General features: G+C 39.7%; 1 protein-coding gene across 2 annotated transcripts in view; it reads right to left on the bottom strand.

The window, feature by feature from the left end:
• TRAM1 (translocation associated membrane protein 1) overlaps window positions 1-18,333 on the bottom strand; it is a 27,118-nt gene that overhangs the window by 8,074 nt on the left and 711 nt on the right. The window contains exons 1-6 of one of the 2 annotated variants that reach the window (XM_019626003.1): window positions 12,063-12,081; window positions 10,721-10,769; window positions 10,493-10,614; window positions 10,260-10,376; window positions 8,586-8,644; window positions 6,419-6,503 (exon numbers count right to left, since the gene is read on the bottom strand). In XM_019626003.1, the coding sequence (XP_019481548.1) occupies window positions 6,419-6,503; window positions 8,586-8,644; window positions 10,260-10,376; window positions 10,493-10,543 (312 nt within the window). In that variant the 5' untranslated portion in view covers window positions 10,544-10,614; window positions 10,721-10,769; window positions 12,063-12,081. Of the gene's footprint in view, window positions 1-6,418; window positions 6,504-8,585; window positions 8,645-10,259; window positions 10,377-10,492; window positions 10,615-10,720; window positions 10,770-12,062; window positions 12,127-18,333 lie in introns of those variants that run through there. The other variant, XM_019626002.1, reaches the window with a different exon arrangement.

Genomic DNA, 18,333 nt, shown 5'->3' with positions numbered 1-18,333 from the left:
ACTGATCTGCCTCGCCCGGGAAGAGCACAATGATGGTGCCAACTTGGGCCAGTGAAGCAACGTCCTCCACAACTAGACTGAAGAACAAAATGACATCAACTTGTCGGTTCCCCTTCCCCCAATTCCCCAGCGCTGTTCCCATCCCCCCAATTCCCCAATAAAAATCTTAAAAAAAAAAAATTAAATGGAATAGAAAATGCTAGAATGTATGGCACATTGTACTGTCTCATGAAAATTGTATTCCAGATTACACACACACACATGCAATTATGACGTAAAATCTAGTTTTTCATTTTGGGCGGTAGTAAAAAATGTTTGCAAAATACAGTGAAGGGCCCAATAAACACTTGTTAATTTATGAAATGCCTGCTCTCACTTCTACTCTCTGGTTTGGGCTGTTTTCCGTATATAGGTATCCCCCAGCTTTTCGCTTTACGCCACTTTGCTTTACGAAAGACTTACATTAGTATCTGTTTATGCTAATCGAAAGAAATACGAAGAGGATTATGAAAAAAGGTGAAAAGTGAAAACAGCGTTCAGCGTTTGTTCTGCAGGAGCCATTAGGAGGCAGCGCCACCCCAAGCAGGTGGCCCCGCCCAGCTCCTTCCGGGGAACCACGCCCAGCATATCAGCATCAGGCCACCATAGCTCCGAACCACATCTGGGAGCATCTGCGCTTTACCTCAGTTTATTTTGCGCATCTGTTAACACGATGTGTCCTAAGGTAATTAACTGATTCTCTGCTTTCTGCTATTTCAGCTTAAGAAAGGTTTCCCAGAAACGCTGTCCTTTTGGATGGCAGGAAAACCTATACATATATGGCTGTGCTAGCCTGGCAGAGTTTAGGAGGCCCTATGCGCCTGTGAGTACTCTTCATGTAATTAAAATTATTAAAATGGTGGCAGGCTGACCTGCATTCCTCTGCCTCCTCACTAAACTCATCACCGGCATCTAGTCTGTGAGAGCACAGGTCTCTACTGGGCCTATATTCCCCCCTACATCTCAGTAGACAGCTACTACGTCAAATTTTCTGAGAGAGTGTAGAGCTTTTACAAGTATAGCTTTGATACTGAAAACCCTTCTCTAGTAAGAATGGCATGCAGATGGGTGTTAGAAAGGCAGGACAGACAGTTGAATGGTACCATGTGTAGTACCATGTTTTGGGACTCTTGGGGAAAATTCCCAAGACACGCTACCAAGTTTACAAAGTGATTCTTCCGACTGTAGAGAGAAGTATATCGGAGAATAAGCAGTCTTAAGATCCTCTCCACATAATTTCCAAACTTCCAATAACATATTTCTCCTTCCCAAAGGAGAGAGGGAGAAAGGTGTCGAGAAAAACCGCTTAAGTTCAGCCACAGGAAACCTTTTTAACTCTCTCACAATCATTTCAGAACATCTCAGTTGTAGTATTATAAATGAAATTTGATCTGCTATACATATGTTTCCCAAAGTGTCGTGTGTATATCATTGGTATTGTACAAAATGATTGTAGACAGTACAAAACAAAATACTTTAACTATAATTTTTTAAATAAGATATTTTAAGTTACACCAAGGTGGCGTGTAAATGACCTGATATGGGAAATACTGCCATATTCCTTCAAATGTGCTTGTCGATGCTGCAAATTTCTGAGGAAAAAACAGACCGGGGGATCCTCAAAACATAAATGAAAGCTTTTTAGTTTTTAATTGCTGGTTGAACATTAAACTCATTTCATTCCATAAAAACTTGTGTAAATCAATGCAAAAAATTAGTTTGTTGAGATAACTTCTGGAAAAACTGTTTTATTGAAGGATAACTTCTTGGGAGGATTAAAAAAAGATTTAAATTGGGCCGGCTGAGTGGCGCGATGGTTAAGAACTGGCTTGGGACACCAGAGGGCCCCGGTTCAGATCCCACATATGAGGGCCAGTGACACTGCCCTTTACTAAAAAAAAAAAAAAAAAGATTTAAATTTAAAGAATACATTTTAAAACTACCTTATTTAGCAGAGAACCTAGCTGCCTGTTTTCCTCTGACAAATCTAAAACCACTGTTGTAAGCTACAAAAAAACTACAATTTGATAAACTATTCCATTTCTCTTATCTTTTGTCTGAAATCTCAACTTAATTAGGTAAAGTAAGGTTGTGCTTGCCATTAGGGAAGGAAAAACGCAGAACCTCTTTTCTAAATTCAGGTTCAACTGTGCCTCTAGTCCTGACTATTTGATAGTTCACTGAATGGTGAGTAAAACACCATCACTACCTTCCATCTTCACAACCATTAAATGCCTAGCAAGAGATTTTAAAGCAGTTTCTACTACTTTCAAAAGGACAGAGTATCAAGAAAAAGTTTTCTAGTAATGTTCCCCTCAGCTGTGATTTCTAAAGCAATGTTTGTACACTCCGAGCCTAACCAGAGAAAAAGCAAAAATAAGTGAGTGACAGAGATGAGTATAATACCGCAGGGAGTGGTGGAGATTGTGGGGAATTAGAGAACACACACACCCTAGATTAAAAACACTGCCATATTGGGCCGGCCGAGTGGCTCAGTTGGCTAAGAGCTCACTCAAGAGTGCGAGCTCTGAGCAACAGTGATTCGAGTCTTGGCCCGAGCTGAGCTGCCAACAGGTGGCATGATGGCTCAGCTTAAAGAAAAACACACCAAAAAAAACAACACTGCCATATTATTTTAAAAATACAAAGGTAATGGGGTGATGTAGCACGATTTTTTATTTTTTATTATTTTTTTTGTAGCATGATTTTTTAAATGAGAAATTCTATCTAGATCTCATTTAGAAAATGGCTACTTTTAGCATCCCTGTTCTAGGCCAAACTCCTCTGACATTCTCCAGTCCTCTGGAGGGGTGCTTACATGTCTGAGGCCATCAACGAAGACCTTGCCCAGCACCACGGTCTTACACATGGAGTTTACATGTCCCCATCGGGTCTAGGAAGCTGGGGAGAACAGAGGAGGCTGGTGAAAGATGGCCTCTTAGAGGGAGCGCATGGTCTCAGTTCCCTGACCACATTACAGCATGGAAACAGCCAAAAGCAGCTCATCACCGTTCTAGAGTCTAGCATCTGGATGAATGTAAAAGTGACTGAGAAAAAGCTATTCTGTTTCTCAAGACATTTTCACACAAAATCCTATAGTTTTGTTATGTAAACAAATTTTTTCTTTCTGGAGACAGAAATGAGGTTTTGCTTATTTGTTTGTTGAAAGATTAACCAACTTTTTATACTTGAATGGAAAAAATATATAATGAAAATGAGTTATTAGAAAAGCTTTGCCAAGTTCTTATATTTTCTTGATGCTAATGTTCATGTAGTTTACATAAGGATGAAATCATGGATGACGACTTAAAATTCTGATAGTCTCATTTTGCATGGAAAACCTAATAAATATAATGCACTTATAATACACCAAATTTTAAAATTATAAGTAACTTCAAGAGACATTTTTGGTTGCTATTCCAACATCTTTTTGTTTAAAAGTCAGCCGATACAAAGCCTTAAAATCCTCAATCAGTATCACTTCTAAATGCTTCAGAGGTCTAGAAGTAAAGAAGATGCACTCTGCAAAACTGAGAGGATTCAAAAAGTGGCTCTAGTGATCAATAACATTAACATGGTCGCATATGAAAAGCGTGAATACAGCTTTCATGAAGTAGGAGTGGGGAAAAGGCCTTATTTCTAATTTAATATATTTTATATGACATATAATTAAACTAAATACACTTAATGTTAGAAATAAAAACCTTTGGCTGTTTCATCCAGTTCCCTGAAACCTCATATATTTAAGTTGGCTAAGAAATTACATTTTGAATCTTCGCATGGGCAAAATGGAAGACTGTTTATATTGAAGCATATATATTACATGTAACTAAAATATTCTCCTTAAAAAATAAAAAACTGAGTTACTTGTGACTAATATACCTCTTGAACTGCTACCAACAGTATTCCTTTCTTTCTTCATTTCTCTGTAGGATCAGTTCAAAACAATCACTGCACTAGTTTCTTCCAGTAAAGAGTTCTTCCAAAAATAATTTTCAGAGTAAATTTTAAGAAACTGTTTAACACATATGCAGCTGTTACTTTCAAATTATGTTAATTACTTGAAACAGTTACTTTTGACTGCAATATGTAGGTGTTAAAAATAGTCTCAGTCAAGTTCTAAGATATGCAAATTATTCCATAAAGATGAGATCGCATTTCTGGAGAAATGCCATCTGGCAGGAACTGATAAGAAAAGAGCTTTGAGAACTAAAATGAACAATTACTTTGAAATGTCCCTCTACTTACATCGTCAGTGAACAAAATATAGACATAGGAATTAATAATGAAACCTAGAGGTATTGTGTCCATAGGTATAAAAGTACACAAAGAAAGCTTTAAATATTTAAGCCATGGTACTAAGAGATCAAGATACTATGAGATTCTTAGAAGTGCTGTCCAGAACTTTCTGCAGTGGTGGAAATGATCTCTATCTCTGCTGTCCAGTGGTAGACAGTGTAGCCACACATGGCTAATGAGCACTTGCGATAAGCCTAGTATGACCAAGAAACTACTGTTTTGGACAGTGCAGCTTTAAAACATCTCTAGTTCACACAAGGTACTTACTGAACATGGAAGGGCTACTGGAAATTTTGAGTCTAAGCATTTTATCCTAAGACAGTTCTAGGTTAAAGGTTTTATGCATCATCGTCCTAAACCTTACAATCAACTGAAGGAGAAAAACATTCTACTTTATTAAAAAAATCAACATAGAGCTGGCCGAGTGGCTCAGTTGGTTAAGAGCGTGAACTCTGAGCAACAGGATCGCCGGTTCGATTCCCACATGGGCCAGTGAGCTGCCAAGCAGGATGGCTCAGCTGGTGAGAGCACGTGCTCCTAACAACAAGTTTTCGATTGGACTCCCGCATGGGGTGGTGGGCTGTGCCCAACCGCAACTAAGATTGAACTGAGCGGCTGCATGGCGACTGGACTTGGGAGCTGAGCTAGCTGCGCCCTCCACAACTAAGACTGAAGGACAACAACTTGGCTGTTCCCCGCCCCCAACCCCCCAATAAAGTCTTTAAAAAAAAGGAAGTAGAGAGTGGGAAAAAAAACCCCAACATAAAAAGAACTTTCAAGCCACAGTACAAGGGCTCTAAGTTGGTGCTGTTTCTCAGTCACAGCTGACAACATCAATGACAGACACACAGGACACACAAAAACACAGAAACAAAGCAGTAGCAAATCAGGTACCTATACTCATGAATTAACTACTGGCAGTCCATAAAGAAATAAGAGTATGTGGTGTTTGAGAAGGCAGAGATAAACTGGTTATCGAAGGGGTTCTTACACTTCTATTTTGGAAAGCTTCTCAAAGTAAGGCAATAAAAAAATGTTTTAAATGTGGCAAAATGTAAATATATATACAACAGAGTACAATGAATTCCCATGGACCCATAACCCACTTCAACAGTCATTAACTCATGACCAAACTTGTTTCACCCATATCCTCACCCATGTATGATTTCACATATGGAATTTAAAAATACTCTCTCCCCAAAAAAGCAAACAAAAGTGTTTGATTCATTTATCAGAGGGAAAAGGTACTCCAGGAAAAATAACTGATGTGTTGTGATGATAAAACTAGAGGATATTAATGTGAAGGAAGCATATGAGAGAGCAGAAGGAAAAGGGACCTGGCTTGGGGGATGGCACAGATGAGAAAAACCCCAAGAGCACAGGTGAGTGGCTTTTAGTTGAAAGCAACAGGGAGCTAGTATGGGTTTCAGAGGAGAAAGAGTTAAATAAAGGAGATAAAGTTGATTTGTGATGTCATGGAAGTCTGACTTCAGAAGTACCGAGGGCAAAACTAGAAAAAAGAATATTGCAGTGCTTTAGCAGTTTATTTTTTCAAATAAAACAAACATCTTTTCCACATGCTAAAAAGGGAGTGCTCCACCCATTTCAGGAAAAGCTTCACTGGTGAAATATTTAACTATCGTTCGCTTTTTTCAATACTGAATTTTTCTTTGGGACTTACACAAGGAACTGTCAGTTGTAGGATAGTCCGATTAATCTTTTGGGTCTCACTTGTGAAACTGCTAAGAATATCAATAATATGAAACTAATATTACATTTCAAAATTTGTTTAAATTTTAATTTACTTTAAATTACTGTGAATATAATTTTAAAATGAACAATTAGTATGTTAAATGTAAAAGATCCCCTTGTAAGTTAAAATAATGACCAAAGGTTTTTTTTCAATAAATACTTAAGGATATTTGGTCTTTGTGGAAAGAGGGGAGCTGGGAGAAGAATGGGGGAAGAATTGAGGTGAGAGGGAGCTTACAGACAGAAGGAAATATTTAATTTTAGAAGGACTTTTCAAAAAAGGAAAAAATGACAAGATAACTTTTTAAATCACAAAATCCCAGCTTACTTTTTTGGTTTTCTGGAAGTAGAGTTCAGGAAAAGCATGAAACCAGTAAGCCAACTGTGATATGTAGAAAAACTTCATTTGAAATCTGCATAACACAAGAAAGTAAAAAATACCTTTTAAAGCATAATACTTTAAAAAGAATCAAGTAAAAACAAACAATGGAAATCAGGATATGCTAGGTAGCGAGTTTGTGTTATCATCTCAGGCCCCCGCACAACACTCTGTGTACCTTAAAATAACCTCCCGCAGTCACTTCCTGTCTCCCTGGGATATTCTCACCATCAATCTTTTCCTCTGGATTAAACATCTCCTGCAGAACCCTGTTAAGATGCGAGCTAGCTGGGAGGAACTGGAGCCCCTTGTCTACCAGTTAATTCACACTGATTCATGTGTCATGTTAGCGACAGAAAAGACAGGAACACGGCTGAGGGAGTCAAGTCACAGACCTACAAGGTTTCACCAAAAGGGAGGTGGGAAAGGCAAAAACTGGCACAGAAGCCAAGGTGCACAGAGTCAACATCACTTGAAACTGGGATAATCCCAATCTCAAATACTCCCTGACTTTTTCTTAGTGAAACATGGTGGCAATTCTTCTGCCTGGTTGGAACCCTGAGAGCCCCAAACAAATGGAAGCCAACCAGGATTCTAGAGAGGTGTAAGACACATCCTAGTCAGTCTAGAATCAAGTCTCCTTTTTGCATTATGTCCCTCAGTCCTTCTGTTTTCTCTTTATTCTCCCTCTCCCACTTCTCCAGGAGGCTAAAATAGAAAACACAAGCCAATCTGAAATAATTTCTGGGATGACGGGGAGAAATCGAGTCACAAATGAGTTTAGAACCCCATTCTATAAAAGTTCATTGAATAAATCTAATTTTTAAAAGTTAGAATGACTCAGCAGAGGGGGTATTATTGCTGGACTTAAAACAAAGATATGCAGGGCCGGCCGAGTGGCGCGATGGTTAAGAACTCGCTTGGGATGCCAGAGGGCCCCGGTTCGGATCCCACATATGAGGGCCAGTGACACTGCCCTCCACAGCTAAGATGCTGAACAACAGCTCAACCTGGAGCTGGGCTGCCATGAGTCGCCGGCGACAGCGTAGGCTGCAGTCCCTGTGGCAGTGGGTTGCCATGGGCTACCGTATGTAGCCAGCAGCCAGCGTGAGCAGCAAGCAGCCGCGGTGAGCGGCCGTCCAGAAGCCGGCGACTGATCTGCCTCGCCCGGGAAGAGCGCAATGATGGTGCCAACTTGGGCCAGTGAAGCAACATCCTCCACAACTAGATTGAAGAACAAGACGACAGCAACTTGTCTGTTCCCCTTCCCCCAATTCCCCCAATAAAAATCTAAAAAAAAAAACCAACAACAAAAAAAACCAAAGATATGCATGGTCATATTATTCCCTGATCATCTTTGTCTTCGATTCTTACATCACAGTGCATTTCCTGAAAAATATCTAGGCGATAAGCACTTGTAGCCTGGCACACAAAGGCTGTAAAACAACGAGAGTTTCTACTGCTGTCCAGGCACAGGCAGTCTCCATGGCCAGGGGCACACGCTCAGCTTCCATAAACGAGACCATTATAGACCAGTCAAGACAATGTATGGAAGCTACATATTCTACACCAAAATGACAAAGTCAGGAAAACGAAACACAACATAGGCTGAAATTCAAGAAAAATATGGAACAGCTGGACTAGAGCTAAGCTGGAAGAATGAATAATTTAGTTGAATGTCTTTGCAACCTCTAAGCTTCTTACAGTACTGCACAGAAACTTTGGGGGCTAGAAAGATAAAAAAGAAACCATCCTACCTTCCAGCTCACAGTATAAGAGAATAAGAAGCGGAAGGAGTGAAGAGACTTGGCCAAGAAAAGGAGCAAAGTATGGAGAAGATGGAGCCATGAGGAGGAGAAAGGATGAGGGAGAAGAAAGGGAAAATAGCACTAAATTAGGATTATTAAAATCAGTTTCCTCAAGCTAACAAACAGTTGAAAAGCTTCTATGCATGAAAAAAGCACTCAAGAATTTTTTTTCTTATGGCAGCGGGACTGCCAAAGGCATACTACTGTATACATTTGCCTAAGGTCCTAAGGAGAATAAGAATGAATTCTGCTTAAAAGTGACATGACCATGATCCTTAACTATGAAAAGCCTGCCAACAGCTACTTACGTCATCAGGTTATGGGGATAAGCCCTCCACAAGATAGTTGGGTCTGAGATGTAATTTTCCTAAGAAAGAAGATAGAAAAATCAGTCTATTAGTACAATGTAAGCTTCTTGGAAAACAAGACAATATTTTCATTTCTTGCACATTTACAACTCCCCACATCGACTTCCAAAGAGCCTAGTGAAGTCAAACTTTCCAGTTGTTTTCATTATTGTTGATTCAGTTGAATTGCTTACTTCAGTGAAGTGAAAATTAATATGAGAGATAGAGCGTGCGCTCTCAACAACAAGGCTGCTGGTTCAACTTCCACATAGGATGGTGGCTACGCCCACTCGCAACTAAGATTGAACACAGCACCTTGAGCTTAGAGGCCACGAGCTGCCGACCGGAAGCCAAATGGCGACTGGCGCCCTCCACAATGAAGATTGAAGAACATCTTGGCTGGTCCCCTCTCCAATTCCCCAACATTGCTCCCCTTCCCCAATTCCCCAATAAAATCTTAAAAATAAATAAATTAATATGAGAGGTATGAAGTTAACTAAGACCTAATTCCCGGCCTTCTAAATTCTTTCAATCCAGTAAAAAAATACATGTATGGAAACAAACATCAGACAACCGAAAAACAGTAATGGTACATATCCGAGGTACAAGAGCTGTGGGAGAGATGAATGCTATCTCGGGTAATCAGAGAAGGGCTTCAGGAAAGAGGCAGCACCTGACAGGAGACGGACGACCAAGGCGCTGCCAAGTTTCCTAGGATTACGTCCACATACTAACCAAACCTTTTTCTTAGTCAGTGAGAATTACTGCGCAAGAAAAAGAAAAAAATCTAAAGTGACCTATCTTTAATGAGAATATTTCCTACTAAAATGTAACACTTTTATTAAGCTTTTAAAAAAATGTGTAAGATAGATTTTTAAGCTGAAACTTACAGGTACCTATGAAGTACCGTGAAGGCAGCAGTGTAAAACGGAATGAGCACGGACTGAAAAGGCCAAGTTCTGGCCTGTCTCCAACATTAAGTGTTGCGCCCCGGAAAACTCACTCTGCCTATTTATTCAACTCTAGCACGGTGATTAAAAAAAATTATGTGGCCTGACAAACTCAATAATATGTAAACTCTGGAGTTCACGTAAATATAAGGGATTGCTATTACTAATCTTAAAGTAGACATTGCGTCCTCCCTTCATGAGTTAGAATGATATGCTTGAAGGTTTAAACAGCATCAACTGAAAAGTTAATCCCCATTTTAAGTTGCTTGGGAAATTATCTGAACTGTTTTTCAAAGGGGGAAATGACTAGAAACATTACCACCCACGTAACCTAGCAAAAGTATCACTGACCCCTTTTTGCTAATACAGAGATCTCTGCAAATGACCTCAAGATATAAAAATAACATTTAGATTGACTAAAAACGAGTAAGGCTTTCTGAAACATTAAACATAATTTAGAATTTTTGCTGTATAAAAAACTAACTAAAAGAACTTTATCGATGAAACTTGACTTATGCTAGTTCAATAGCAGAATTTCCTCATCTTGGATAAGAACAATGGAAAAGGAATTTTTCTAAGGTTCAGGAATTGCTTATGAGAATTAAAGAATAGGACATCGTTTTCTGCTCTGGGTATATAACGTAAGCATTTTGAGAGATGAAAATTAAACATAGTACATACTTACAGACACTAGAATGAATGTGCCCCAAACACAAGAAAAGAGGTAGAATGCACTAAGCTGACCAGATTCATTAAACTTGCTGTGTTTCGTTTTGGAGAAGTGCATTCGCCTGTTAATTTTCTAAAAATAAAAACAAATGAATAATTAAGATAATAAAAATACATTAAATATCTATCTAGCATAGCATGGAGAGCTAGTATTATGCAACGTGTAGATTTCTAAGTTTGTATACTTACATCCAACACATACTCTTGAATTATGGCATGAATAATTATCGCCACTAGCATGTAGAAGAAAACTGTAGCCAAATCTTTGATACCGTAGTAATAAAGGGACGCTGATTCAGTGGCTTGCTCTTCTGAAGGCCAAAAAGGACAGGACACACAGACACAAAAATATACATGAGATTATAAAAACAGCACCAAGTACAACACAGTTATGGAAACAAACAAAAGATGACTGACCTAATAAATAAGTGCTACAGAGACATCATGGTAATTTGCTTTTGGACATCTTGAGTCATAGGAGCAAAGAAAATTCAGGAGACTATCTAATAGAAATCAAAAGCTTCGGAAAGACTTGACACATGTTAGTCACAGCCATCAAAAACCAAAAAAATGGGAGGGGTGGCCACACTCAGATCCCTGGGAAGGCTGTAAAACTGATATTATCCCACGGGTAGAGATTAGGTTATACTTAGGTTATCTCAAAGTTATACTTAGTCCATTTGCCTGTCTTTTCAATGAATTTTTGAAACTTTCTACTTTCTAGTCTTTCAAACTAGACATCACATTATGATTCTGAAGGAAAAACTGATTTAACCTACATATGATTTAGTTTTGATCTATAAGCAGCAGAGATAGAGGCAACTGCTACTTGAAATTGTTGTTAATCCTTATATGCTATAACTGTTCAGAACCAAACTTAATCAAATACTTGGGAATTGGTAGAAGTGCTTCATTCTTTTTCAAATTTCAAAACAACTCTGTGGTTTTCAGTAATCTGATATCTAAGTCATTAAATAAAATATTTACAAAACTATATAACTGAACAAAAACCCAACTCAGTGTTATATATCTGATCTTACATTTTAAATAGAGAGGTTCAGGGCAAGTTTACTGCCTGAATATGTTAATATTTTATTAACTGAATACCCCATCCCTCACCCATGCTAGTTAATTATATTGCTGTATTCAACTACCATCAACTTCCAGTAACAACTTGATTTTCACATAATATAATTTAGAAAACCTTTTTGAAATAAAACCTCAAGGTATAGTTTGGGCACTATTAACAAATATCCCCTAGAGCTTACTGACATCCTCTCTAATCAAAATAATGTCATAGGTAGAGCACAAAAACAAAAAAGTGAAAATAAAGTAGGCTTGGTTGTTATTGCAGGTCCAAAACAACTCACAGGCCAGTAAAACCTCAATCTAAACATCGTGCCTTCGCAAACCTTGACTGAACAATGACACTTGAAACAAATGTAAACTATCTATGCTTAGGATTTTCTTATGAAAAGGTGAGAAGGCAACAAAAAGTTCTCTGATGGAATTTCAAGCCCAGTTACAAAAATATACAACAAACATTAAACACATAAAAACTGATTTTCACATACTATATAGGACACAGTCCACCAAAAACATCAGATGTTACATTATAAAAATCATCATAGTAATGTTCTAATCACGAATGAGACTTGTGAAAATTAATGAAGAAAATTAATGAAGTTTATGGAAATTTCCAAGTTTGTCCGACTGACCTTTCTATGTACACAGAACATTACAAAAGGAAGCCACCTACCTGTTGCGGGAAGGGTAACATTGTACTGAAGAGTAACAAAAATGATAGCAGCTTTTGCTGTTATCTAGAAAGGAAAAAAAAAAAAGATCAAGTCAAGTTGTGACCTCCCAGATAGATCAGGGAAACATATTACAAGTTTTGTCTCCAAATCTAAGAATGGAGTGCACCCCAGTTGCTGTGGCACCCTGACAGGCGCAAGTGGGGTTCCTGATTACCAGGGCAGTTGAGTTACATAACTGACCAGAGCACTGTGCATTTAGAGACTGTGTAATTCATTCCTCACTTGAAGACTTCGAGACACTCTGCAGTTCCAGTAAACACTGATTTGACAGATAATGTTTCTCTACTCTAGACCTGTACAATGAATACACAGATCCCACCAAGAAAAGCATTTAATGTACATTAATAAAAGGAAGCACAGATCCCATGACAAAAATGGACTGAAGGTGGGTTCCGCGGTGTGTGTGTGTTAATCTCCCACACACCTGGCATAGCTAAGTGGTCAATAAATATGTAACTGACCCGACTACTGGTAAAAGCGGTCAGAATAGAAAAATGGAATGCTTCCTGAATATTTATAGGCACCAGGCACTGTGTTAGACAAGAAAGGGTAACGAAGATGAATGATACAATCCCCGAAGACTAGGAGGTTAGTAGGGCAGGGAAGACAGGTAAACAAATTGTTATAATACTGTAGATCAGCGCCAATGGGCACTCAGGATAAATACGAAGTTCTCTGGTTTTTGTTTTTTTCCTGGGTGGGGACTGAGGCATGTTCTGGAAAGGATTCTCAGAGGATGTGGTGAGGTGGTGTGAGCGCTGTCTCGCTGGAAAATAAAAGTTGACAAGGGGGCTGAAGAGGGCAGTGAAGGTAGAGGAAGCGGAAAGTGCAGAGGTTAAGCAGCAGTAAACACAGGCCTGGCACGGGCACACATCAAACGTGGTAGAAAAGCCTAGAAAAGCTATCGAGTGCTAGAATGGGCCTTCCTTGTTGAGCTAAGTAGTTTAGATTTTATTTTAGCATGACAGGAGAATTTTGAGGACAGGGAAAAATCGCTGGCTGTGGCTTACTAAGTGGTCACTCAAGCCTCCTTGGATCCATATTAGCAGAATCATCTTCTGATCATGTTAGCACCTCTCCCCATGCCCCCCCTGCCCCCCCCCCCCAATCCTTCACTGGATTCCCATTCTTTCTAGACTAAAGAACACAGTCTTTAACGTGGCCCGCACGACACCCCACGGGCTCACCCCTCCCCTCGGCCTCCAGCCTCATCTGGGACATTTCCTCCTGCCCCCTGGACTCTTGCATGCCTCCCACCTCAGGGGCCGTGCACGTGCAGTTCTATGCACAGGTACTAGCTGAGGCTGTGGCAGTACACACATCGTCTAGGGAGAGTGTACAGTATTCGTAGACAAATAGGCCATCAGACTGTGCCGTGGGCAGAGAAAAAGCTGGTGGCAAGACAAGAAATGATCGGAGAGGCAGAAAGAATGCAGAGAGCCTAACACCCCAAAAGCAAAGGGGGAAACATTTCAAAAGAGTGTGGTTAATCAAGTCAAAAGTTTCAAAAGAGATGTGGCAGGAAAAGAGTGCAATGACTGGACAATTTAAAAAGTCATCAGTGGTCATGGTTTGAGTAATTCCAACAAAGCAGCGAGAGCGAAAGCCACATCACAGCAAATTGAAGAAAAAAAGAGGAACAAAGTGGTACCTCACAGTCGGTGCCAGGTCAAGACTTATGTTGTTTTTATGGTGGGAGAGACTGAGCTTGTGTGGGGGCAACCGGGAAGGTGCCAGGAAAAAGGGAGAAGTTAAACGTAGAAGGAGATAATGGATGGAAAGATCTGGAAGGAATGAAATGTAAGGACAGAGCTAGAAGTTAATCGAAGAGTTTTCCCCTTAGACCAAGAAGGTAATAATGGACGAGACAGAGAAGTTCATAAGGCAGGCAAGTGAAGAAATTCACATCTGATACACTCTTATTTTCCATGTGGAAAAAAAGCAATGTCATCTGTGAAGCATTGTTGGGGACTTGAATGATGAGTTTTTATATAGTTTCTTTAAGGAAAGGGGCTGGCCACGGACAAGTACAAAGGTCAGTGGGTGTTATTGATGTCTGAAGGTAGAAACCTTCTGATTTGTAATAATCTATCAGCACGAGTACATGCCTTTCTCTTGCAACCCTTAGCAATCCACGAATGGGGAGACAGAAAAGGCAGAGGGTCGGCTGGATCCATGGTTGGATATTTGCAGGGTGAACAGGGAGAAAGGCAAAGAGGAAAAGGAGCGGAGGGTCTGGGAAGAGCGTGGCCAAGTAAAGTCTGCGGGAAAAGCAAGGCAACGAGGGGGCTAGTACACTGGAGCAACGGAAAGGGGGCTGAGGGACCGTGGACGCGTGGACTAGCTGGAGAGCTGGCAGATGCGCAGCAGCACCGGGAGGGGAGGAATGGGGACGCTGTGGCTGAGCCAAGCTATAGTGGAATTCAGGATCTGGAAACAAGGCAGGCCTGCGTGACAAAGTCCAGGGTCTGACCACTACAGCGGGTTGCTTAACTGCAGTAGATACGTAAAGGTCACCTGAACAGAAAAGGCCAGTAAGGCTTCTTGTTACAATTTGGGTCATTCACATGGATGCGTTACAGCAGAATGATGGCACAAGTTTCCAGGGTATCACTGCTTTCATGCCATTATTTTTAATAAATTTGACTGATTACTAAAGTTCATTTTTTAATATCTTTGTTTAGACTTCATATATAAAAACATAAACATAAACACACACACACACGCCACATCTGTTTCTAGTTCAGAATACGAGGTCACCACTACCATAGCTAAGACCACTTTTATTTAAGAGTCCCTTACAAATGACAAGAGAAATTCTTCAACGATAAATTCAATATCAAATTCCAAAAGCAAAAATTAGATTATGCTAAGCTTCCAAATAAAATTATAGTCTGGCCTCCAGTTAGTCTAGCATGTGACATTAAGTAGAATAAGAAGAGAAAAAAAAAATACAAACTACACTCCCCAAAAAAGTTTATAGAAAAATGAAACCAGCAATCATTCTCCTAGCCATTTCCAGGGCCCCTAAGCCTCACACTGCTGCCAGCATTGCTTTAGTTAAACTAATTTTACAATTAATTAATAGCAAGAGAAATCAGTTTGGAATAAAATATACTACAGAAATATATACTGCATTAAAAAGTAAAAATTACTGAGTTTATGACAGTTCTGGACACTTATAGCGCTTTTCTCCATTTATAAGAACAACATGAGACTTACTCAGATACATCTTAAACAGGTTACCATAAATTTAATGAACTGTTTAATTCTATGTTGTATGCAACATCATGAATGTAGTAATATTTCTTTAATTAAGTAGTTGCTACTGGGGTTTGGCATTTTTTCTTGTTATAGAGAGATACAACTATTTTATACTTGTTAGAGGTTGACGTTGACTGGGTGCCTGAAAGATAAAGACAGTTTCTGAATATCAAATTCCACTTCTCCACCAGCTTATATAAAATTAAGTTCTTAAAAAAAAAAGAGAAAATGTTGGCATTATTAAGACAAGTCATGTTTAAAAATAAAACAAACAAACAAACCCTAAAACTGTTCTATGATAGTGGTAATTGTAACTGTCCCCCCAAACTGCGTGGTCCACACAGCCTATACTCCCGAATATCTGGAAAGTATCTCCCTTCCAGAGAAAAATATTCCTCTTGGAAACCTCTAACTCCTCTTCTACAGCTTCACTTTCAGCAAACTTCCTAAGTATCCTAACATTTTTCGACTCTTCAGATTTTCCTAACTCAAATGTGAAGCTGATAACTGGAGACCATGATCTGCATCACGTGGACAGATGCTGACTGTACTAAAAACATGATTTCAAAATTCATAAGCAATTTTTGATAACGTGAATTTTCCTGGAAATTTAAACTCTTACATTTTCCCCAACAGACTACTACTTCATCAGATTTGTCAGTATATATAATCTCTTTAGATGCTAACTATTGGACCCTGCTCTCACATAAAAATGCTATCTTGTATTTTCCCACTGTGATAAATATCTGAGGAATAATAAGAACTACCACTTATAGCATGCCTTCTGTAAGCCAAGCACTGGACTAGTCATTATATATATTAGTTAATTTAGTTCTCAGAGTAAGCCAGTGAGCCCCGTCTTACAGAAAAGGAAAACAGGCTATGAGAAGTTAAATGACGTGTCCTAGGCCACCCAGTTCGCAGCTGGAAAGCCCGAACTTGAACATGAAACCCTTAAGCTCCAAGCTCCATCATCTGTGCTTCTACGTAGTATATCTACACAGAGTCTTCATGTTGGCTAGTAATACAGTATCTGTTATTGCTTTGTCAAATTCACCATAAATCCTCTGACATTTCCTCAATGTATTTACACAAAATGCTTAACAGTTCTACTGTAAAGACATCAACTTCTCTATTATTCTAGCATAAATACTGTCATTCTATAATTATGTTAACTTTGAGAGATTCAGCAGCAATTATTTTAAAGTCAAACAGCAAAACCAACCTCGTGAATTTTTTCCCATACATAGAAAACATGCTTTCAAATCCTACAACTTTAACATATGGTAAAATGTACAACCTGCACAAACTTCCCTCTTCTGTATACTACTTTAATGTTCGCTTCTGACCTGACTTTAAAAACTTCTAGTTAGGTCTTTGCTGTGTCTACTTAGATTTACAAATTTTACAGATTTACATAAAGGCGAAAATCCACTCACTGTTAAAAAAAAAATCATTAACACGTGAGACAAGGTACAGGTGGTGAACTTCCCTAGAAACATGACCAGAGAATATGAAATATTTTACATAAAAGCAAAGTTATACCATTTCTAAGTGTCAGTACTTCAGATTTAGAGTCCATTTCATTCAAAGCATTGCAAACATACCTTGTAGGTAATACTCCTCCTAAATTATATTTTTAGAGTCAGGAATTCTTATGTGGAGACGGGTTATGGCAAGTTTTACAAAACTGTTGAATATATTGCACATATAAAAGTGTTACTTCTAATACCAAAGCAGAAAACATAAATAAATACAAAATGCCAGGAGTACAAATGTGGAGCATTGCACTTTTCATACTATCATACATTCATATTGTACTTTAAACCAAATGCCTTCTTATCATACTATCTGCTCATTGCAACAATGGCTATGAGAACAGCACAGGTGATATTACGGAGCAGAAAAACGGAGGGTCACCACTCAGCAGGTAAGGAGCACAGGCCAAGCCTAAAATGAAGCATGCAACATTATGTTGTTCCCTGCTACTTCCACTATACCTACTACCTCCTTCCTTCGCAGTGGATATAAACGGCACTATCAGGAATAAAGAGAAGCAAAAATAAATTTAAAATATGAAGTTACCCAATAACACTTAAAAAACCCACACGGACGCCACTTAAAAACTGTATTCATCTTTTGGTCACTAGCTGTCTCATTCAACTAGTTTTCCCCCAAGAATTCCTAATGCCACTCATTCGACAAATATTTTTTAAAACGCCTCCTACATCTCCGGCACTATTCTAAGCCCTGGCAATAAGACTAGTAAAAACCAAAAATTTCTGCCCCCACTGAGGTTACATCCCAGGAGGGGGGAGAAAACAAATAAGTAAAATAATCAGTCTATCGAATGGGGCTATGGAGAAAATTTTAAAAAGGGAAAGAGGGAATGGGCGTGTGTGTCTCGGGGAGCTGGGGGGAAACACCGTAGGCTGTTCGTTAACGCGTTCACCTTGCAAAGTTTATTACCCACATTCAACAGCTGTTAAGTAAGTCATCAAAATACTAGCTGTGTGGGACGGGAATTTACGCACTCCTGACACTTCCATCCTTTCATGCTTCAAGAAACAAGAAAGAACATTGCTCGACTCCTTGGCACTGCTGCTGCTGAGAACCTCGATTTAGGTATCAGCTCTTGTTTCTTTAAGAAAAAAAGCAAGCGTCAGGGCAAAAAGTTCTGAAACTGGCTGGGGATACCACGACTCGGGGAGACAAGAATTCGAACAATCGGCTCCGGCTCCCTGTGCCCGGCCCCGGGCGATCCCTGGCTGCCCCGCGGCCACCGCCCTGGAGGTGGGCAGCACACGCCGGGCTCCGTCTGTTTCTCGTTCACCCCAACTCGGTCCTACCAGGGGACCCCGCAGCAGGGTGCTCTCCGCCCCCCACCCTCCCCTGGCCGGGCCTCCGCCGGCGGGACGCACCCCGCGGCCGGGGCCGGCCATCGCC

This window comes from Hipposideros armiger, unplaced genomic scaffold, assembly GCF_001890085.2.
Source record: "Hipposideros armiger isolate ML-2016 unplaced genomic scaffold, ASM189008v1 scaffold_650, whole genome shotgun sequence".
NCBI lineage: Eukaryota > Metazoa > Chordata > Mammalia > Chiroptera > Hipposideridae > Hipposideros > Hipposideros armiger.
Note: the sequence above shows the minus strand (reverse complement) of the source record. Positions and strands in the feature narration are given on the sequence as shown.